Genomic DNA, 21869 nt, shown 5'->3' with positions numbered 1-21869 from the left:
GAAATAAACATTTTTCTAAGCTAAAAAATAGAATTAACACCAAATTGGCAGTTGAATCGGATCATAGAGTTAAAAAGAAAAGGAGTTGGCATCATTATGTAGTCTCACCATTTGATGATGTATGGTAATATTTCAAGTTTGCCGGCAGTGGTTGATGACTGTCGAACTATGTCATCCCAGTATACTAGTAGCATGGAGTTTGGTTTTATGCCAAGGATCTCCCTGAACACATAATCAAGCACAAGGCTTGTTCCGACCATATGCTTGAACCGTGCTGATCGGCATGTATTGTACTGACATGTCCATCCCGATGAACTAAAAAAAAACTTTCTATGACCTATCATAGATGTTATTTTTTGATCCATCTATTATCTTAATGTGAAGATTCCAATAGTATCAGCCATTTATACACTTGAATAAAACCTTGATCTCTTGAATTTGATCCTGATCATGATAGCATTTATTGTAAAGCTGAAATACTCGTCCATTGGATTGGAGTTTTCCATTTTTTTTTAGATTGCAAATAAAGAACCTACTGTTTGAGTGTTCTGATGATACAACTATGACACAGCTTTGTACAGAGTTCTTTGGAGTGCTGCGCTCAACTCTTATGGGACTTTTATGGACCAATATAACTACTGTGGTGGCTTTGATAGCTATATAATTCTTTAAGGGTAGCAGATTATATTTTATGACATGTTTCTTAGATGCCAATATACATTTAAAATGTTTTTCTATATTTTTGTGAAGTTTGGTCATATTAATTTTTCACCTCCTTTCTTACACCCTACTCTGTTTTGCCGTTCACCTCCTCCTTTTCTTGAACATGGGAGCTTGGTTCACTAACTGTAATGTCCAGGATACACCTTGACTCTGTGCTTTCGCAGAACTTATTTTACCAAGGTCACAAAATACTTGTATAACTTATTATAATAAGTTGTATCACATATTATAATTTATAGACCGACCAAGGACCTTGCATTTGATTAGGTAGTGAGATCTTACTGATACTTAATGCATTATGATCTTAATTTTTTACTGATTTCATCAGGCTTTTTTTGGACATGCACAATTGGTCATAAAAAAAAAATCAGCCGGGTTCTGATGCAGTACCTTGTTTCTGTGGCAGTCCATGATGGATCTACCAACAGGTTTTAGTATGAAATTATCTCTTTGTGAGTTCCACACATCGCAGCTAGCAACATGCATGTGACAGCTCTCTTGCACACTTTCACTATGTTGTTTCTAAGACTAATGAAGTTTTAGCTCTTGATTTTTTTAAGGTACCATAAAACATTTTCTTTATGGAACCATATATTTTAACTTCTAAGAACCTACAATTGAATGTTTTTAGCGACTCACTTTCTGCAAGCATATTTGAGGAAAAGAGCATTTCCTGCTGTTTACCTATGGTGGATCATGTTTCTTATGCAGGATAAGATTTTTTTCATGCAGCTTTTATGCAAGAAACAATAAGGATCCTACCTTTGAATTTGGAATTAGCTACAATTGGTTTATTCAAATCCTGTGAATGCAAGTGCTTTAGTTCTAGTTACTGTCATTTAGTCTTATTCGGGCTATACTTTTTCCTTTCTAGTTCATGAACCCTGCATCCGGCGTCCATCTTTCATCTGCCTGTGCTCAAGAAACTATGAATTTCATCAGAGTCCCCTAGTTATTATCCAAATTCTACCTACTTCCTCCTGAATAAAAATTCAAGACAAGGAAAAAAAATCTTGATATATTTTCGTATGACAGATTATGCACTTATTTTCATTTTTCATGTTTGGTTGACTCTGTTCATAATGCCCCTACCAGGGTGTTCCACAATCTGCTGGTCGTGCTCGTGCTGTTTTAAAGTATATCTTGCTGGCCTTGTCTGGCCATATGGATGATGTACTATCAAAATATAAGGTTTGGCCTTCTGTTGAAGTATCAAGCATAACTTTTTAGCATACTGTTTCCAGTCAGATAGATGATGCTTTTACCATCTGTGTAGGAATTTAAACATAGGCTTCTATTTCTTTTGGAGATGCTAGAACCCTTTCTTGATCCTGTGATTACTGGAACAAAGAATACAACTTTTGAAGATGCTTCTGATATACACTTGGAGAAACAGAAGAACTGTTCTATTGCACTCAATGTTATACGTACTGCATTACGAAGGCCTGCCATTCTTCCTTCTGTGGAATCTGAATGGAGACGTGGATCTGTTGCACCAAGGTCTACTGTAACAGCATATGATAATATCATAGGGAAAATAAAAAAAGTTAAACATCTTTATGGTTTATACTTGATAGTGCTTATTTTTGGAAGATACAAAAAGAGAGAATGAAGTGATTGGTGTAGACTGCAGTTTAAAAAGATGTGAGAGTAAAAAAAAAAAAGAAATTGTGTTTTTTGCAACAAAAGGAATCTTATCAATGCACCTTGTTGGTTGTTACATTACTTGGTTTTCATTTAGCTGACAATATACTGTCTTTCTATATTGCAGTGTACTTCTTTCTGTTCTGGGGCCACACATGCCATTACCTTCAGATATTGACCTTTGCAAATGTTCATTTCCTAAAGTGGCTGATCAAGAGTCTTTAGCTGTTTCTTCCGACTCTGTGATCTGTTCTCATGGGGCTTCTAGCATATCCAGTAGTCCAGATGAAGTAAAGGGAAAGATTGATGCATCTGAAGCTGCTACAAGAAAAGATGTACTCCAAGATGCTAACCTGCAGTTTGCTCCTAGAGATCTGTCAAAAATTGTTCTGACAAGTGTTCCCAACTATTTTACTGGGGACTGTATCAGCTTGAATTCTGGTTGTGGTGTTTCAGAGGTGAATAAGATTTCAAATAACAACTTTCAGTTGAATACTGGTTTCTTTGCTGATTACTTCTATTCACAAGCAGATTATCTACAACTTGTAAACCATCAAGATTCGGTATTTAGGGCTTCCGAATTTGAACGTTTAGCATCTGATTTGTGTTCCCAGCATGACATAACCCCAGAAAGCCATGAAGCTGCAATAGATGCCTTACTCTTGGCCGCAGAATGTTATGTCAACCCATTCTTTATGATTTCATATGGATGCAATTCAGAGCTTATGAATCAGATGAAAATTATTGGATCCAAATTCAAGAATAAAACTGGATTAGTGGAGTTTAATAAAGACCTTAAGAGATGTAATGTCAATCTGGAGACAATAGCTTATCTTGAAAGTAAAAGAGATATAACAGTTCTGCAAATTCTGCTTCGTGCCGCTAAACTGGACCTCGAATCTGAGAGAATTTTGGCTCTTGGTAAACCTTATACATATAATTTTGAAGGTAATCAACAGGCTTTGGAAATATCACAAGTGGACATTGAATCAGCTGATGTGGTAACATTGGTTAGGCAGAATCAATCATTGCTTTGTCACTTTGTAATTCAGCAATTAAGAAGGGAACAACAATCATCACATGAAATCCTCTTACAGAGTCTCCTCTTTCTACTGCATTCTGCAACTGAGTTATCCTGTTCTGCAGAGGATGTTATTGACATTATACTGCAATCAGCTGAAAATCTTAGTGGACAACTTACAACTTTGTACACCCAACTGAAAGCAGGAAACAGACAGCTTGAAATGGAAAAGTTACATGGGCTGCGAAGGCGCTGGGCACTTCTTGAAAGATTGGTAATAGCATCTTCTGGAAATGATGAAGGGACAAATCCCATTGGCATCAAAAGTGCTGGTTTCATCTACAGAACTTTAGTTCCACCTTCATCGTGGATGCAGAAAATATCCAGATTTTCAAGTTGCACATGTCCACTTTCTAGATTTTTAGGATGGATGGGAGTATCTCGATATGCAAAGCAATACTTGAAGGAACACTTGTTTATTGCCTCTGATCTTTCACAAATTTCATCATTGTTATCAATTTTTGTGGATGAGTTAGCACTTACAGATAATTTAGTAAAAAAGAAAATTGAATCTGCATATTCAGATCCATCGGGTACCAAAACACACTCCCAAGTTGATAAAGAATTTGAGTCTTCTAATCAGTCAGATGCTAAACTATCATTTCAAGTACTTTTTCCTCACCTGCATATGTTCTTCCCAAACATGAGAAAGCAGTTTGGTGAGTCTGGAGAGATAATTTTGGAAGCTGTTGGTATGCAACTAAAATCTCTTCCATGCAGTGCTGTTCCAGATATCCTCTGCTGGTTTGCTGACCTTTGTTTGTGGCCATATCTAGAAACAATAAGGAACCATCTTCATGTTACAAAAAATGCTAATCCTTTGAGAGGTCATATCGCTAGAAATGCTAAGGCAGTTATTTTTTACGTGCTTGAATCGATTACTGTTGAGCACATGGAAGCATTGGTTAATGAAATGCCGAGGGTAGCTCACATCTTGATATCTCTTTGTAGAGCCTCCTTTTGTGATGTTGCTTTCCTGAATTCTATTCTATCTCTGTTAGGACCAATAATTTCTTACTCTTTGCGGAAGGCAAGTGATGATGAGAAGCACTTGTCTGATGCATCACTTCATCAAGACTTTCATTTGTCAAATTTTGAAGAACTATTTGACAGTATAAGGTGTGAAAAGGAACTGAATGAGGTTACTGAAGAGAAGAAATTCCAGGGATCATTGATGATTTGCATTTTAGGTCATCTGTTTCCTGATCTGTCCTTCAGGAGGAAGAAAGAAGTTTTAGAATCCTTGTTGTTGTGGGTTGATTTTACCACTTCAGCACCCATATCTTCTATCTATGATTACCTCAGTGCATTCCAGAAACTCATTAACAGCTGTCTCATTGTAGTAGTGCAGGGTCTAAAGTCATTTGGTGTCAATCTGCCACTTGAGAGAAAACAGTCAACTGCAGGTGGTCCCAACTTAAGCATTAATGATGGCTTAACTTATCAGTTTGATTCACCAGATCTTGCAGATGGATATGTGAACGGGTTGTCTAAAACATGTGTAAGTGATGACACCTGCACTGATCTTTTGGGTGAAGGGATTCATATTCTGTCTGCTGGTGAAATTGAAGAACTCTTGGATCGACTCGGAAAGTTAATTTCTGGTCTTCTTCCAGCTATTGAAGCCAGCTGGAACATGCATTATAAGTTGGGAATGAGGCTCACTTGTACATTAGCAAACTGCTTATTTTTCTCAAGATGCTTAAGTGTTGTCATTCAAGCAAGTACCAGAGATGGGGATGGCCAAGACACACACCAATCTGATTCAAGTGACCTTCCATCAAGATACTGGGTGAATGCTCTTGAAGGACTTGTGGGAGCTATATCATCAAGTCAAAAAAATCATTGTTGGCAAGTAGCATCTGCTATGCTTGATTTTCTGTTCAAGTTGCCTGAGAACATTACTTTCTCCTCTGTGGTTTCTTCTCTATGTTCTATGATCTTGATCTTCTGTTGTAATGCACCAAAAATTTCATGGCGTTTGCAGACTGATAAATGGTTATCATCATTATTTGAAAGGGGCATTGATAACCTTAGTGGTAATGAGGCTTCATTGGTGGACTTATTCTGCACAATGTTGGGTCATTCAGAACCAGAACAACGATCTGTTGCATTGCGTCATCTTGGGAGAATTGTTGACCTAGGCAGCTACAATGGTGTGAATGAACTGCCTTACTCAGTTAAACAAAATTTGGTTTGCTCTCGATCTGTAGGGATTGTTCCTGAATCAGTAGCTTCCATTTTAGTTACAAAGACATGGGATAGAGTGATAGTAGTAGCATCCTCTGACCCTTCAATGCTGTTGCGAACACATGCAATGGTGCTGTTACTAGCCTTTGTCCCATATGCAGAGAGAGCTCAACTGCAATCCTTCCTGGTATCCACTCATACCATCCTTCGAGGAATGGGCAAAGTTACCAATTCAATGGAAGTGGGTCATATAACAAGACTCTCATTGCACATTCTGGCAAGTGCATGTCTTTATTCTCCTGCTGAGGATATTACTTTGATACCTGAAAGTGTTTGGAGGAACCTGGAGCAGATGGGAATGTCAAAGATAGGTACTTGCATATTTTTTTACATATTTTGCTGATGTTCGTTTCCAATTATATGTTGTAGTGTAACAACACAAGGGCATCATTGTTATTATGTATTCAAAATATTGTCTTGAACAATCACTTATATAATTTACATTTCCTGTGTTAGAAATTTGTTAGATGAAAAAATTTTAAACCATTAGGCTATTTGAATTTTTTTATTTAATTTCAGGCGTGCTTAATGACTTGGAGAAAAATTTGTGCCTATCTTTGTGCAAACTTAGAAATGAATTTGATGGCGCAAAACCGGTATGTTTGCCCTGTCTGTTTAATGGTTGGTTTTGGCATTTTATTATGTGAAACAATTTATTTTGATTTTTAATCTGTTTTTTCATGGCTTTATGGTCTGTTTGTTACAGATCTTCTTAGTTTTTTATTTTTTTATGGAAGGTTCTGAAAGAAGTGCTATCATCCAGCTCGATGGGGAAGCCAAGTGATTCTAACTTTCAAAGCATTCGGGAGACAATTCTTCAGGTCGGATACTATGACAGATTATTTCTTTTTTCTTATCTGTTTTGGTGAGGGCAGGGTATTACCACCTATGGAGATGATTTACTCGGTTTGAGCACTTAATGATAAGGCCATGTTTAGATTTGGGGTCCAATTAGTTTTTCCACTGGTTCATTCCACTATCTTACATGAGTCAGTCCTAGCACACACTGATTCAGCGACACCTAGCAGGCCCACAAGTTAGATTTTCTGAAAGAGCCACATATGATGAGTTAGTTTTGGGCAAGAATTCGGAGCCAAAGCATTGTTTGTTTTATTGTTTTATATGGGTTCCTATCTTTGCCTATATTATTTTGTCGCACCCCAAGTCTACCTAAATACATGGTTCTAAACATGGTCCGATATTGGTCTATATTATTTATATATGATATTTTTTGGATGATACCTGGTGGTACAGGTCTGTGTGCTGCTCAGTATATGATCATATCAGTCCAGTAGATTATTGATACTGGTATTGGATCAAGAATTAAATTTTTGAGTTTCAAATACCATAGCATATGGACCATACTGTGGTGGTATACATTTGAATTGATTGTACAAGCATACCAAGCAACTTTTAGTACTGCAGTCCAATAAGACATAAGCAGGGGTATTGAAATAATATTCTGAATTTTATGGCTAGCGGTAACCGAGATATACAATTTCGGGTACAAGATTCGCACAGGTCCAGCCATTGCCAAGTAGTGTCTGGTACATATTGCTGTATCAACACATGATATGTTGTTATGTACCATTCTATGAGGAAGAAGAAGCCCATCATAGTTTATTGTTTGCATATATGCTTCTTGCCATACTTAATACTTTTGATACCATAATCCTCATAATACATATCTTATGGATTTGGACTAAAAAAATTACTTCACATGGTTTTTCTTTTAGAATTATCTTCTTAAATCACTGTTAATTGCCTATTAGTTTGTCTTCCTTCAATTTTTAATATCTTTTGTTGTTAAAATTAGTGTTATTAGCATCTAAGTCTCTTAATCCTGGTTGTTTGCTGATGGTTTCCTTCGAGTTATGGTTTCCTTTTGAGTACTTTCGGAGTTATAGTTTTGAAAGTGTATGTGACATCTAAATTTGATATTCCTCAACCATGCATATGATTTCACATAATTAATTTAACTATCCAACAAAATATAATGATAATTTTCTTTTCTGAAAACGTATTTTGTATCTCTGAGAATACTGGTGCAAAAATTAATGCTAAAGAGGTATATACATAAAATATATGTATCTTAAAGGGTACATATGCAAAACACTGAATGACAATATACAAAATTCTTATTGGGAATGATTTGTTCATAGGAAAAAGAAAGGTCATAAGCCTTTTGGAACTTTTTTAATTAAATTACAAGTTCTGATACTAGTTACGAATATTATGGAATGCAAACACACAATAAAATCCCATTTTTATTATATTATTGGGCTTCATTCTCAATGCCCTGCATTTTCAATATATAGTGGACTTATTGTTATTTAATTCCTAGATGAACTGTAATGTTTATGTATGAAAAGTAATTTTTAATTGTGTCAATGTTTTATCCAATATAAACCAAAATTAAAGAGAAATTCAAGCTTTTCAGGAATTACTCAACAACGACACTAGTAAAATGTCAAATTTCATTTGAATTGGCAGTGAAAATTCTTGAGATGAACTCCTCTGGTCTAAGATTTCAAGAATCGATCTCAAAGTAAAGCATTGCCTCATCTGATTCCCTACATTAACAAACCCGACACCCATGAATATCATATATCTTATCTTATAATATGACCACTTGGGTACAGGAATCCATATCAGTTCACAACATAACTATTTAGCAAGTCCAGTCAGATTCATGTTTAGGGGTCAATATCACACACCCTCTAGTTTAATATATAGTTGCTTTGAAGATTCTTTTGCCAACAAAAGGTTCTATTTAGATTCAAAAGTATAACTTCTACAATTTGATAAATATTGTGGACTAAAGATAAAGAATGTCCTTAAACCACAGGAAATAGTATATTCTTTTTAGTTTTCGAAGTTAATTAGGATAATTTGAGCTTAATGCTCATAAATACGTTTCACATCTTTTAAAGTTTCATCTTTTGATTTTTAAAGCTACAATAAATGAATTAATGTTTTATAATTATATATAATTCATTATCTATTGTATATATAACTGGAGAGGGGGTGGTATGTGACCCATAATGTGCATGTGACCAATTAGAATAAAATCACTATTTTCCTTTTGAAACGTGCAATTTTTTTGCTTGGGAAATCTACATCACTTAGACTTGAGACGCAAAACACATGGAGTTCTAGTAAACGCTTGCAATTTTGTGTGTTAGTAGTCTATCAGTCAGGGCTAGGGCCGGTACCATATGATCTATAGTGTATGGACACTTGGTGTCATTAGTATGTATGATTTTGAAAAACATACAAAAGGCTGAAAAAATAAAAGAAACTGCTTGAGACTTCATGCTCCCACAGAGCCTATATAAAAGATACTTGCAGGATCTAGTTTCCATGATAAGTGCAATTAAACAGAAAATTACTGAAGCCTTCCACTCCTTTCTTATGGTTTAGAGCTTAAAATTAAAGTACTGGTCATTCTTTTGGTATGGTTATCCATGTCCTTGTGGAATTTATTCCATATATTCCAATATCCATTCTCAGAATTAATTTGACTTCGTCTAGTCTCAAATACAGTATCCTTTCAGGAGGTTCTAAATTGATTTCTGTAGACATTCACATAGGAAACTAAGAGCTTATTCAAGTAGCTGAAACAAGATGGCATCAACAGGCATATTGTATACTGAAGAAGACGTTTATAGCATGTTCAAGGATGACTTTTAGCAGTGAATTTAGGAAATTGATTGGTGATGGTATACGTGAATTCCATTCCACCCAAACCTTACCAACTACCTAGGAACATAAACTCATCTCGGATACGGACTTCCATGATCAGCACACATGCCAAACCCAATTAAAGGGTGCTCAAACCCAGTTTAAGCAAATCGGCAGGCATGACAAAGGAATCAAATTTTAATTGTACCAGTCCAGTATGGACCGGTATTCTATCACCGACCAACGATTGGTAACCGGCCATATAAGTCATGACTAGTTAGTAGTTGTTGTTTTATTATTATTTCTTTGGTAGTGCCTAGCAGTAATGTTTAGTAGACCACCTGATATATGGGTACCATACCAGTTCAATTAGTCATGGAAACAGGTGATAGACCAAGATTTAAATTCATTCCATACGAATACCCAAAATGATTTGACTCGCGATTATCATTCAACAACAGGTACTGTAATTATAAATTTTTACCTCACCAAAACTAACTATCTGGGGATCCAAATTGAACGGTAACTCCGACTTTTTACCTAAGCTCATTCTAAACCAATCAAAGGATGCCCAAACTCAATTAAGCAGGTTAAATTATAACAATATGACAAATGAATCCAAACCCACTGTACATTTATTTTCTGTTTGGTCCATTACACCAATTTTATTATCTCATACAATTTAATCTTTGTCTTATAACCTAAAGATGATCATTGTAATTCAAAAGGGAGTATTTGATGCATAATGTTGTAATCAGTATTCAGTCATTCATTAATATCTTGCGGCAAATTAGAAGTAGCTACTATTTGACTTTGTTAACCATGTGCATTTCTCTGTATGTCATTTCGATAAATGACATTGCTTCTTTCCTTTTTAATTTATATTTTCTTATAAATTGTTCCATTTAATAGGTCTTGTCTTCTCTGACTTCCATTCAATCCTACTTTGAGTTTTTCTCAGAGAGAATTGATCAGCAGTCTCAGGTAAAAAAAAGTTAGGATTAACTCATTGCTTTTCTGATATTCATCTAGCTTAATTTTACAATGGGAAAAATTTTAGGAACTTGAAGAAGCTGAGATCGAAATGGAGCTTCTTAGGGAAGAGGCAGTATTTGAAGAAGCATCTGGGTTTCTGCTAGAAGAAGCAGTTCCATCTCTAACTATATCAAGTAAAGTTGCGATGTTTATCTTCTCTTCTTTCTGCTGTTGCCTTAAATTAATTAGATAGCCTTGTGATTTTTTAGGATTTTCTCCTATCTGGCAGGTGATAAGGAGATTAACCGTCTTCATCAAATTAAGGATGAAATTAGATCCTTGTAAGTTTAAATGCCCAATAAAGTCTTGTTTCTTTTTATCTGAAAATGCATGACACGGATTTGTATGCAACAACCAATTCATTCTTTCTTTTATATTCTACTGAATCTAGCTGACATGTCAAAATGCAAAGGACAACCCTATGCACTTGGTTTTCCCTTTTTTTTTGGGGTTCATAATGCAAAATGTTAGAATGGTCTATCATGCTGCTGTAATTTATGTCCCTTTAGGATCAAACTGCCTTTTACCTTGCATAGATACAAGTCATTTTATTCATTAGCTCGATTCATGATTCAGTGGGCACATGCAATTTTCTTAGATTTGAATATCTTTACATCAAATTCGGGTTCCAGCTGATTGTACAAGATATCCAAACTTAATGTGGAGCCTTCTCAACATTGACTTGTGTGCGTAACTATTCATGTTGAGTATGAAGAGGCTTTTATGAAGTTCTCTATTTCAGATGATTGATATCACCAACATTTAGGTTGATTCATCTCTACCTTTGATTTACATGATTTTACAATTGGCTAAATAGGTCTGGTTTTTCTAGCTTCCTCTCAGTCTTATGCCATGTGTACTGTTCCTAATTGGATGATGAGATGATCCTTTTCTTACTGTTGATGTTGAAAAATTAGAGACAAAACAGGGTTATTCAGAATTTTGCCAAAGATTGTCAAATAGTTTCATATAAACTAAAACCCAAGGCAAGAGAAGGAGAAAAGAAGGGTCTACCAAGATTAGTTGGACACTCAAGGGTCTTAGATGCATTCAGATGCATGATGTTATGAAATCATTGAGCATCATATTGTACTTTAGCGAGGGTCGAGGGGTTGGGTTTAGATCAGGCTTGATTTGTTTTAATTAGAGACCAGCTTATAGTTAAGATTGGGTCGGATTCAGGCGCACACCTAAGCTGCGCAATGCTTGGGCTCAAGCCTGTGCGTTGACTTCGCCCGTCTGAACCCCAATCGAGGTGCTCGGGCCCTTGCTGGACAACTGCAAGGAGACGTAAAAGAAGATCCAAAAAGATTTCATTAGAAACAATATTTTACAACGACCTTGTTAAAGTACAATATTGCAATCAATCATCATGAAGCGTTTCATTAATGTTTAACTATTGAATATAAACTAGCAGAATAAAGATCAAATTACTTTGTTTTCATATAAAAAGTGATGTATAAGGCATGATCAGTGCAAAATTGCAAAATTGTACATTGTCGTTACCTTAATTTGTCTAACCATTAGGGAAAGATCAAGAAACTATAGGTTCTGGAAGTTAATGCAAACAAATATTGGATATAAGGGTCAGTAATTGTACCATTGTAGCCCAGTGATTTAAGAAGCGCTAGGCGCTAAAAGACGCCAAGGTCCAAAAACGCCCAAGGCGCTAGGCGTTTGCCTGAGCGAAGCGAGGCGCTAAAATATTAAAATATATAATATAATTAATAAATATAATTATTTAATAGTATTAAAATCAAAATAATATATCATTAATCTAATAAATACAAATACATTACTGTTACTAGTATATTGTTAACCAAGGTATGCAATACCGTACCGTACCGATGTTTCGAGATTGGCTCGGTACAGTACGGTACCGGTGTACCGCTTACTGTTACTAGTATATTGTTAACCAAGGTATGCAATACCATACCGTACCGATGTTTCGAGATTGACTCGGTACGGTACGGTACCGGCGTACCGAGCGGTACACCTTGGTGTACCGAATAATTTTATATATTTTCTTCATACTGTAGCACTGCTACAGTGTAATACTGTAGCACTATGGCAGTACCGAGCGGTCCGCATACCGGTATGTCGTCAGATCGGTACGTACCATCCGTACCGGGCGGTACCATTCGGTATTGCATACCATGCTGTTAATAGTATACTTTCAAAAGAGAAGGAAGAGAAATGCAAGGGAAGACCGAGAGTGCAGTGACAACGGTAAAAGTGAGCAGCAGTAGTGAGAGCGGCGACAGTGGCAACGGGAGTGGGAGCGGCGACAGCGGCAGCGAGTAGCGGGAGCGGCGAGCAGTGACAGCGGCAGCGGCAACGAGCATCGGCAACGGCGATAGCGGCAGGGCAGCGAGTTGTACTAAGGGGAAGACCAGCCTGATAGAAGAAGCGAGCAATGTGCTGAATTTTTCTTCCTCTTATTTCTTTATCACAAGCATCACTTATATTTGTTTGTCTAAATTTTGAGCCTCCTGCTTGCCCTTGTTGTTTCTGGGATCCTTGAAACATATATAAATCTATCGGTTCTTTTTTACCCTTCTTAGTACTCATAACTTCTTTTCCTTTTTTGTCGTATACTTTTTTCCCACTTGGGTTAATACTCATAGAATAATCTTCTTCTTCAACCATGAGATGTTCAACATTATCTTTTGGTAAATTCCCGTAAGATTCATTCTTTTGTGTCTTCTTTTCATTCATATAACTCAACAACTCTTATTTTACCTTAGGTGGACACTTTTTGCAAGCTGTTGTATTCTTGAAATTTCCTACTATATGTTATTTTGCACGAAAAATACCACATCTAGTAGTCTTATCACAGAATATGCAAGTCACTATATTAGGATCTTTCGGATCCTTCAAATAATTATACTTCTATGCAGGATCTTTTTTTGATGCCATTGGAGACTCTATTGAGTTGCTCTATACACTTGTCATTTATCTTGAAACCTAACAATAATTTCAAATAAATAAAAATTAACATTATAAAATCAAAATAATATATTATTAATCTATTAATAATATTGAAAATTAATAATTTTAAATAAACCTAACAATATTAATAGCATACAATATACTGTTAACAGAAGGAGAAGAAGGAAGTGTAAGGGGGTGCTAACTGTGAAAAGAGGAAGCGGCAGCGACAACGGAGTGTAAGGAGGTAGTGGCAGCGGAGTGTAAGGAGGCAGAGGCAGCGGGAGCAGGAGTGTAAGGAGGCAGCAACAGCGGGAGTGTAAGGAGGCAGCAGCAGCAGGGGCGGGAGTGTAAGGAGGTAGCAGCAGCGGGAGCGGGAGTGTAAGGAGGTAGCGACAGCAGGAGTGTAAGGAGGCAGCGGCAACGGGAGCGGCGACAGCGGCAACGGGAGCGGCGACAGCGGCAGCGGCGAGCAGCGGGAGGCGCGAGCGGTGACAGTGGCAGCGTTTGCGAGCAGCGACAACGGCGAGCAACGGGATCGGGAGCGACAGCGGCAACGAGGGTTAGGGTTGGGTTGTCGCTGATATCGGTTTTAGTTGGTTCGATTGAACCAACTAACCACCGGAGACCAAACCAAGATCGAACCAGACTTAAAATCCTAGTTCGGTCGCCTGGTTTAACCTAGGCGCTCGCCCGAAGCGCCTGGGTTTGGGCGAGCGCCCAAGCGGTGCCTGTTTGAAGCGCGCCGCCTGGAAGTTTAGGCGAACGCCCGAGTGCCTTTTTAAATCGCTGTTGTAGCCATTGTCAATGCATATGTGGCCAATTAACAGAAACCCATATGGTTTGACTTAATAATGAGGTAGCTTTCTGAGATATATGTGTTACATGTGCTGTTCTTAGTCCAGACTGTTTAGCATGGTTTAGCAGGTGGATGCTTCATGACAGGTAATTTCTGCTCCTTTGTAAATTTTTGCTCGTTTTTACACAAAATGTGCATCAAGGTGCAGATATAAGTGAATTCTGTAACTATTGCATGTATAGCATTAAGTAGTCATAAGGCAAGATTCATATTATGCTTCACAGAAAGAGTAGTCATAGAGCAAGATTCATATTATGCTTCAAAGAAACAGTGCAACATTTCATACTTTAGTGATTTTTATGTTTTCAGTTGTCTGGTCTCTCTTAAGTGAGTTTCACATGTTTTGTAGGTTTTGGATAACTATGAAGAGTTTGATATTTTCTTTTCTTTCTTTTTAAATGCCTAACTTGTTTGGTTCATAACAGATCTTGGCCTAGAGTTTTATGATTTAGTCACTGCTTTAAGTTGTTGATTGAGCTTTGGACATCTGTTGTAAATATAACTTTAAATCATAAACAATTTTTGACTAAGTTGTCCTGTTTTGCTAGAGAGAGGTCTAAACTTCGAGAAGAAATAGTAGCACGCAGGCAAAAGAAGCTTTTAATGAGGCATGCTCGTAAAAAATGCTTAGAAGAGGCAGCTTTGAGGGAAATGGAACTTCTTCAGGAGCTTGACGGGTTTCTGTTAGATGTTTTTCTTGCTTCGTTAGGTTTTATCATGAGCTTTGGTCTCGTTGTGATTGCTCTAGTGTCATGCAGGGAAAGGACCAGTGAACTAGAGCGTGATATTGAGAGACAACGGGAGTTGGAAAATGAACGTGCAAGAACTAGGGAACTACAATTCAACCTTGATATGGAAAAGGAAAGACAGATACAGGTATCTTTATAATAAGTTCGAGTCCATTTGTCATTTAATCCTCTGTAGCAAGAAACACTATTTCACATACAAGGATAAGTAAAGAAGTAAGAAATATGAATAGTCCTTTTCTTTCCTGTCATTTAAAATGATTTATTTTTTTCTGGGGAAAAATTTATTGTGCTTGACCAACTGCTAATCATATTGTTGTGGTTGGGTTCTTCTTCTGATGAAAACATCAGAGCTTAAAACTTTGGATATTTAGGAATCAAGTTTGGTGTGTAACAGTTGCATGGGCAAGATCTTAGATTGTTTGGCAGGCATCAGTCCACGCAACAGGCATGCTTGGATGGCCGCTTGCATTTAATATGATGATACGTTTGAAGTCATGTATCCCTAAAATTGGTGATTAGGCAAGTGGACATAGTTCATTACCTGTATCAATTTTTTCCCTAAACTTTTCTGTATTGAAACTTTAATTCACGTATAGAGTTTCAGAATAGGCTTTTACCCTAGATTAAGATGAAGAAAAGTGGGGCCAGTATTTGACACACTGAGTGAGGGAGAGATGGGCAAAACGAGATCTCAAAGTTTAGGGAATACATAGATGGAGAAAATTGGAATGGTAATGTTTAGAAATCAAATGTTGGAGCACCAAGTGCATTAGTAAACAATGTGGAAGGCTGATCCCATGATGGGCATGGTGGATGGGAGAGGGAAAATGATGTCATAAAGGGAGGGGAGATACAGATATTTCATTTGCTCTACTCATATGAGACTCGATGTCTAATGGGCTTGATTACGTCTATTTGCCTGATCTCAACTAAGGCTAGATCAGAATCAAAGTCAGGTCTAGTTTTCAAACGAAGAATCAGCTTGAAAGCCTAACTATTCAGCCAACATCAGGTAGCGCATGGCAACATACCCAATTGGTACAGTCTAGTTGCTAGTATGTGTATCATATGAGACTCGATTTCTAGTGGATTGGATTAGGTCTGTTTGCCTGATCTCAACGGAGGCTAGATCAGAATTGAAGTCAGGTCTAGCAATTGGTACAGTCTAGTTGCAAATATGTGTATCATATGAGACTAGATTTCTGGTGGGTTGAATTAGGTCTGTCTGCCAGATCTCAACCAGGGCTGTATCAGAATTGAAGCCTGGTCTAGTTTTCAAGCCCAGGAACAGCTTCAGGACCTAAATATTTGGGTACAGCATGGCAACATACCCAATTGGTACAGTCTAGTTTCAAATGTGTCTTTGAATACCAGATGTTTGCTTTTTTATCCATCTGTGGTCAAGTAAGAATTCCAATCACATGTATCTTATCATAGTATCTAATGGTGAATTTTTAACATCCGATCAATATTCTTGAAATATCTTGTTTCTTTACAAAGAAAATGGGAAATTTATAAAATCATAAAGAAATTTTTGTATTGCAAGCAGTCTATATGGCTAACAGATATACTTGCATCTTATCTTAGCATCTTGTTATGCTATTGGATTTTTACCACGAGACGGAATAGAGTAAACTGCACTGTTCATATAAAGTTTTTAACTTGTTACTTGTGTTCAAGACAGTATGTAATTCTTGGCTTCTTTGTGACTTACCCTAAATGCTATAAAGAGAGCTTGATATATTCTACCCATTGACAGAAAGAACTTCAAAGGGAATTGGAGCAGGTTGAATCTGGAACTCGATCTTTTCGTAGAGAGTTTTCATCTAATCCCAGCAGGTAAGCTTTTTTAAGTGCTTACACTTTGTGCAGTTAATTTTGTTAAAATTTTGACATGGATAGTAGGATTTTATCTTGAACATAAATTTTGGGAATTATATGGATTTTCTATTTTATGCTGGTGATTGACATGCTTCACTTATTTATTACCTTTGTCAGGCTTATAAAAAACAGCAGCCTAATGCACAAGATTCCTACTAATGTAAGTGTTAAGGAGGGTCAACATAGGGCCATTCTATGCTCCAAATATGTTTTACCAAGAAATGGTATTCTACAAGAAGAGTTGGTTACCAGTTATCTATTTTCAGTCGTGGCTTTGACCAAAATCCAAATAGCTATTGATGTTCCTTAAGTACTCAAAGGTTCTTGGTCCATTGTTTATATATTCATAGGTAAAATTCAGTCAGCCTAGGACTGACTTAGTAAATCTCAGTCTGGTGCTGATACCCACAGCAATTGGATTGGTTTGATACTGATATGGATCGACGTATTGACGCTTGGTACAGGTTGTATTAGTCATACCAGAGAGATTGTGAGAGAGAGCTAAGGGAAAGCTTAGAGGACGGAAAGAAAACAAAAAATATAATATAATAGACAACTGTCAGAAGTTGTCAAAAAAATGAAAATGGTTTAAAAATTTTAATTCAAGAGATACACTCAACACCACAATGGTCTGGGTACTGATTCTTGATTGGACCAGTACTGGAAAATACCAGTTGGTTCCAACCATGTGCGACCATATTTGAAGACTTTTTTTTATCACAAGGGGAATTAGACTTTTCCAAGAAAGGGAATTCATGTCTTATTCAAGCATTTTGGAAGAATGGAATTACTCTTATCAGTTTTTGTTTGTTTGCTAATCAGCAGCAATAAATGTTCTCAATAATTCATGTCACATGCATCATCATCATCGCACGCACATAATATGATTTGACACACTAAAATTAAAATGCAAAAACTTATATATAAACAAGAAATGCAATTACAGTATTCAAGAAGACAAAATGAGGTGTTCAAGAATGATGAAATCTTAGAAGTTTAGAAACTTTAATCTTGATCGAAACAAGAGCCTGATCTAGGATATTGTCATCGAGGAAAATTGATTTAATTAGGAAGCACTCAAACCCAATCTGTTATTTATTGATTAAATTTTATTAATATAACATTCAAGATAAATTTGGAAACGATCTAAGTCCAATGATTACTTGTACTATTGCCTCTTAATAAAACATTATTTTATTTATTAACTACAAAGTTCAATTACAACCTAAGTCAATCTGATTATTAATATTCTAGACCCAAATGAAAAGTTCTTATGATCTGATCTTCTGTCAAAATCAATCCTAGCTGCTGCTGTGCCAGTGATGATAATTGCTTCAACTACAGCAACAAATCTGTCAAGCCTTTTGTAACGCACGTGCTCTTTTATTAAATTCTATATATAATTATATTTGGAATGATTAAATTCAGTTTATTAAAGAACAGGGGATGATATACAAGGACATTAGCACAATCATATATGTTACTTTGAAGGACCTTTTGTGAGCATCAGTTTTGACATACTAAATAAAAATGGACTTGTATATCAACATATATAAATCAAAATGGAGTCCAATGGAGTAAATTAATTTAATCAGTTTGTTATTTTTAATAGTAAATTAGTTATTTTTTGTTATTTTCAATTATGAGTTATATACTAATATTCAAAGCATCAAAATCATTCGAAGAACTTTAGTGAAACTGGTTTAAGTTCACAATGAGCTAAGGAAACACCGGAATATCCACATGGTCAGCACATTATGATTATAGAAAGAAATTCTCGACCTCATTGTTCTGCCCAATTCTTATGTTTACAAACTTTAGGTTTTTTTGGATTGTATTAAATTGGACATGATATATAGTAGAATATCTTATCTATGTGGACTTAATTCTTTTTCATATTAATGAGGGAAGATTTTGATCGTCTGTCAGAGGTGGAGGATCAAAGCAGAATTGGTTTGTCTGAAGTGCATGGCAATTTCTCGAATGGGCTGAGGTGGCCCAAGCTAGGTGCAATCTAGCTGGCAAGATCCGAGGTGATGTCCAAGGTGAGCGCACCAAGCTAGTTGCCCTGCAAACAAAGTGAGGGTCGGGAATGTGCCTGCAAACTCTCCTGGCTTCTAAAACATATCTAAGTTAGCAATCTAGATGAGCTAGAGAGTACTAAGGCTTAAGAGAGAGAGAGAGAGAGAGAGAGAGTTCAAACCCTTTGTGCCATGTGAGGCCCCATTCACAATGTCGTAGTTGTAATAGCCAAGCCATTGGTGAAAATTTTTCAAATTCTTAAGGTCATAGAGAATATTCTGTGTTTTGATACTAATCTTATTACGAATTGGTGATGGCGTATCAGTTAGCTGGTTTCTGTGGCATGGCAACTGATCTATATCAGGCTATGACCATTGAGCTGACTTGATGATGGGTCAACCTAGTCGAGTCAGACTGCAACGCGTCCGTTGAGCTGACATGACGGCTAAACCATGCTACGATGATGTTCGCTTTGCTGACATGGTAATGTGTTGATTTAGGTAAGCTGAGCTATGGACCGGGTAATATACCAACCAAGTTGAGCTACAACAGTGTCCACCAAGCTACTTCTATTGTGGCTCTTATCTTATGTGTCAGCTTTCGGTTGGGGTAGGCTCATTTTTCCCACATCACATGGAGTATAATCTATGCCTACGAAAAGTCTGACCATCCCTGTAGGATTAACACGTTTGAAACAGTCTGACCTTCCCTTCTTTTCCTTCATCTCTCCATCTGTTCCTTCTGTTCTCTTTTTTTGTCCCTTCCTTTCCACTGCTGCTTCACCATTTCTTCCCTTATGTCACTGGTATATTTCATATTCTGCTATAGTTTGATATTATGCCTTGTTGTCATTATTGAACATTTCAGTTGAGGTGAAGCTTCGGTGTCACAGTACGGCTGCTATTGTAACGTAGACATCCAGTATTTAAGTAGTGGCCAAATCTCGTTTCATACAGCGTAAAATTGTATACATTTACTTTTCCAAAACCCTTGCTTGGTGGACCATTGTGTGAATGATCCTTTTACTGCTTTTTTTTATATTATTTGGATAATTATCTAACAGACTGTTGATTCACTTGGTTATCATGTGTCTCCTTTCCAAGCACCAACTATTAATGGACGACTTGTCATAAAAAATGGGATTTTCTTGGAACTCTTCTCATTAATTCATCTGCAGTCTGCTATTATCACAAGCATCTCTATTTCTGCTTTATGCTATTTTCTCATTCATGGTGGTCGTAGTCGCTCTAGGGAAAGATACCGTGACAGAGATAATGGGAGGTCGGGACAAGAGGCGAACTTAAGGTCAAGCAGCAGAGGCCATGATGGTGGTGCTCCACAGATGACGACCGCTATTTCCACTGGATCATCTGCGGGGCCAACTGTAGTGCTTGCTGGGTCAAGATCATTCTCAGGTCAGCTTCCAACAATTTTGCAATCAAGGGACCGTGCAGATGAACGTACCTCCAACTATGAAGATGCTATCGAGGGGAGCAGGGATTCGGGTGATACAAGTAGCATCGGTGACTCAGAATCGGGTTCAGCATTTGATGGTTTACCTGGTACCTTTGGGACAGCTCCCAGACATGGATCCCGGGGCAGCAAGTCAAGGCAAATCGTTGAGCGGAGAGAAAGAGATGGTAGACGAGAAGGTAAATGGGAAAGAAAGCATTCTTGAAGAATTATCGTACAAAATAATCACCTAGGGATATCCTAGAGAAGAAAAATGGCCTACAAGTATTGAGAATTCAACATCAGAGAACAGTTCCTGATATTCTATCGAAGGTAAGTTGAGCCTAATTCCGTTTGTGGATTCTTTTCCTGTCGGCACGAGCATGTTTTCCTCATTGAAGCTTTTGATGAGAAATATGTGTGATCATGGAAGAACAGAACAGCCGTATTCCTAGTGCTTTCTTTCTCACTCTAGTAATTGATTCAAGTAACCTCATTTCTGTTTTCCTCGTTGAAGCTTTTGATGAGAAATGTGTGTGATCATGGAAGAACAGAAACAGCCGTATTCCTAGTGCGTTCTTTCTCACTCTCGTAATTGATTCAAGTAACCTCATTTCCAATATTAACTGACACTTCTTCTCATGATGCATTGGAATTTGGCTGATTTGATTCATGATGAGTTAACATTTATAAAGTTCGCAGGTGATCAGGCATACTAGTCAATAGTTACGGGGAAAAGTCAATAGAGGTGTGGAGATTCTCCGCGGCCTCCTCCGCTGCAATCTGCCTCTTCTGATGGTTCGTCTGAGCATCATCTCCATCAACTCCCACCCTCGCCTCCCGATCCTGTATGACTCATTTTATCTTTTTCTCTATCGCAGCCAAAAAAATGAAACGGTTAGTGATGGCTCTTATCTAAAACTAGCAAACACAAAGAACCGCACAAGATAGCAATGAAACTGCTGTGATGCAAGTTTTTGTTGAGACGTTCCATGGTTAGTTTGAGTTCATGTGTCAGCATCTTATACATCTTTTAATATAATATTTTTATTTGGATGATTTTGCCAAAGCATTCCATTTTTTTGTTTTACTTTTTTCAGAGCCTCTCATTTTTATATTTTCAAAGAGCTCATCCCATTTGTAAAAAGAGTAAAATATCATTTTAAAAAAATGGTATTTTTTGGGGGCCAAAAGTTGGTTTGGACTAAGGCAGGAGTAACTGTATTTTTAAATAAATAAAATAGAGTTATAAACTGAACAAAAATAAGTTTCATTGAAAAATATTGGAGTTGAATGTGTTTAAGATTTTAGTAATTTATCATAATCTTTGTCACTTATTTAAAAAAGAAAAAAAGTAGATCGATCCATGCTTGAGCTAAACTACTTTTTTGACATAGCTGTATAAAGATGCTGAATAATCATTTAGATCTCGCTCAAAGATGCCACACCTCTTTCAAACATGGTGATGCTTGACGAGTTCAAAAGAAGCGTGTAGCAATATGTTAATCCTATATTAATAAGAGACACTTAAACAGATGCTTAAATAACATGGTGATGC

General features: G+C 36.9%; 1 protein-coding gene across 17 annotated transcripts in view; it reads left to right on the top strand.

Moving 5' to 3' along the window:
- Positions 1-21370, top strand: part of LOC135585667 (uncharacterized) — a 44774-nt gene extending 23404 nt beyond the window's left edge. For 3 of the 17 annotated variants that reach the window (XM_065181586.1, XM_065181601.1, XM_065181599.1), the window contains 12 exons: positions 1819-1914; positions 2000-2223; positions 2495-6009; positions 6218-6294; positions 6436-6519; positions 10295-10366; positions 10443-10551; positions 10647-10698; positions 14756-15083; positions 16716-16795; positions 20102-20882; positions 21014-21370. In XM_065181586.1, the coding sequence (XP_065037658.1) occupies positions 1819-1914; positions 2000-2223; positions 2495-6009; positions 6218-6294; positions 6436-6519; positions 10295-10366; positions 10443-10551; positions 10647-10698; positions 14756-15083; positions 16716-16795; positions 20102-20537 (5073 nt within the window). In that variant the 3' untranslated portion in view covers positions 20538-20882; positions 21014-21370. Of the gene's footprint in view, positions 1-1818; positions 1915-1999; positions 2224-2494; positions 6010-6217; positions 6295-6435; positions 6520-10294; positions 10367-10442; positions 10552-10626; positions 10699-14755; positions 15084-16715; positions 16796-18766; positions 20916-21006 lie in introns of those variants that run through there. The other 14 variants (XM_018826370.2, XM_065181597.1, XM_065181587.1 and 11 more) reach the window with 14 other exon arrangements.
- The last annotated feature ends 499 nt before the right edge of the window (positions 21371-21869 follow it).

This window comes from Musa acuminata, chromosome BXJ1-5 (assembly GCF_036884655.1).
Source record: "Musa acuminata AAA Group cultivar baxijiao chromosome BXJ1-5, Cavendish_Baxijiao_AAA, whole genome shotgun sequence".
Classification (NCBI taxonomy): domain Eukaryota; kingdom Viridiplantae; phylum Streptophyta; class Magnoliopsida; order Zingiberales; family Musaceae; genus Musa; species Musa acuminata.
Note: the sequence above shows the minus strand (reverse complement) of the source record. Positions and strands in the feature narration are given on the sequence as shown.